This window comes from Bos grunniens, chromosome 1, assembly GCF_055505025.1.
Source record: "Bos grunniens cultivar Pamir isolate PY7600 chromosome 1, Bosgru_T2T1.0, whole genome shotgun sequence".
NCBI classification, from domain to species: Eukaryota; Metazoa; Chordata; class Mammalia; order Artiodactyla; family Bovidae; genus Bos; species Bos grunniens.
This window is the reverse complement of record NC_141165.1, coordinates 115,090,333-115,092,642: the sequence shown is the minus strand read 5'-3', so window position 1 is coordinate 115,092,642 and position 2,310 is coordinate 115,090,333. Positions and strand designations below refer to the sequence as shown.

General features: G+C 37.8%; 1 protein-coding gene across 1 annotated transcript; it reads left to right on the top strand.

The window, feature by feature from the left end:
* Positions 1-692: 692 nt before the first annotated feature.
* On the top strand, positions 693-1,901 carry LOC147380144 (olfactory receptor 5AC1-like). The gene is given in 2 exon segments (XM_086414424.1): positions 693-1,587; positions 1,873-1,901. Coding segments are annotated over 2 exon segments (921 nt in total). The 5' UTR covers positions 693-695.
* The last annotated feature ends 409 nt before the right edge of the window (positions 1,902-2,310 follow it).

Sequence of the window (2,310 nt, the reverse complement as noted above, 5' to 3'; positions counted from 1 at the left end):
ATTAGGGATATGGGGTAAGTTGTTGTATATATAATCAAAGAACATAATGATAATGGATAGAAATCAGCAGAAATGGGATTTTAACTTATTATCTTCTTACTCTACTTATTAATGTCTTAGAAAGAAAAAATTATATATACATATATCAGTAGTATAAAGGTATACTACTTTATACTACTACTATACTATTATATACTACTAGTAGTATAACTGTATACTACTGAAAGGTATTTTTTGGTTCTATAGAAAATATATGAAATAGTTGCTTTGAATCAGTGAAAAGTTTTATCCTGAACCAGAGTCTCACTTTTAGAGATTTTAGTATAAAATGCAGTGTGCAATTTTTACTCTTAATTCTGTAAAAAAGTTTCAGAGTTAATGCAATACATTCAGTTTTAAGGTATTTATGAGTGACAAAATATGGACTACATTAATTGGTAGATGTCTAGAGCCTCCTCCACAATGCTTTAAGGAATTATATGTATGTATATACACACATTAACTTCTGAAAATAATTTATAATATTTATAATATACCTATAATACTCTTCAGTGTGTTTTAAAAAAGAGAGACTCTGTACCTTCAGATAGGGCATCTGACGCAGAGAACTAAGACATTACCATCCAGTATACATTTTCATGACCATTATTTTTTATTTCACTTCTCCATTGCAGTGATCAGCCTGAGTGGATGTGATGGAGGCAAACAAGACTCTGGTGACAGAATTTGTTCTCACAGGACTCACAGATCTCCCAGGGATGCAGGTCCCCCTGTTCCTGGTGTTCCTGGTCATCTACCTCACCACCATGGCGGGCAACCTCGGACTGATTTTTCTCATCTGAAAGGACCCCCATCTTCACACCCCCATGTATTCATTCCTGGGCAGCTTGGCCTTTGCAGATGCTTGCTCATCATCTTCTGTGACTCCCAAGATGCTTGTCAACACCTTAGACAAGAGTCAAATGATGTCTCTCTTTGAGTGCATGGCCCAATACTATTTTTTTGGTTCCAGTGCCACCACAGAATGTTTCCTCCTGGTGGTGATGGCCTATGACCGCAATGCAGCCATATGTAACCCCTTACTTTACCCAGTGGTGATATCCAGCAGACTCTGCACTTGCTTGATAAGTGCATCATATGCAATTGGTTTTCTGCATCCTATAATATATGTAGGATTATTATCTAGATTAACTTTCTGCAAGTCTAATACAATACGTCATTTCTACTGTGAAATCTTGCCACTTTTTACAATTTCTTGCACTGATCCATCTATTAATGCTTTGGTGCTTTTTATTTTTGCTGCTTTTATACAGGCTTTTACTTTTATTACCATCATGGCCTCTTACACCTATGTCCTCTTTGCCATCCTGAAAAAGAAATCTGAAAAGGGCAGGAGCAAAGCCTTCTCCACATGCAGTGCCCACCTGCCCTCTGTTTCCTTGTTCTATGGCACTCTCTTCTTCATGTATGTGCATCCTGGGTCTGTCCAGGATCAATATCAGGATAAAATGTATTCACTGTTCTACACAATTATAATTCCCCTGCTAAACCCCTTTATTTATAGCCTAAGAAATAAGGAAGTTTTAGGTGCATTTGGAGAAGGCGATGGCACCCCACTCCAGTACTCTCGCCTGGAGAATCCCATGGATGGAGGAGCCTGGTGGGCTGCAGTCCATGGGGTAGCTAAGAGTCGGACATGACTGAGCGACTTCCCTTTCACTTTTCACTTTCATGCATTGGAGAAGGAAATGGCAACCCACTCCAGTGTTCTTGCCTGGAGAATCCCAGGGACAGGGGAGCCTGGTGGGCTGCTGCCAGTGGGGCCACACAGAGTCAGACACGACTGAAGCGACTTACCAGCAGCAGCAGCAGGTGCATTTAGAAAAATGATAAAGAAATAAATATTTTTCAGGAAATCTTTCATTATTCTTTACTTTTTACTGTTTTTAAATAAGGTATAATGACTGTCTCTGAGTTTTCACATAATAGGGACTGCATGGATAGTCGTTAAATGAATGAATAATAATATTTAGTCTAGATATGCTTGTCTTAGTTATAAGTTAATGTGATCATCAAAGTAATGGATACAGTAAGAACAAACACCATTGACTTTTTGTTGTTTTAAATTACTTTTCAAGGATGAAAACGACAAATGAATCCCCATATTGCTAAATCTTTGCAATATGAACCCTTGTGTTTCCAGATACACATATCTAAAGCTCTTCTGAACTTATATTCTTTTAGAGGAAGATTCAGTCTGTGTAAATATTCTGTTGAAAAGGTACTCATGCCCTCCAAAATAATTATTGG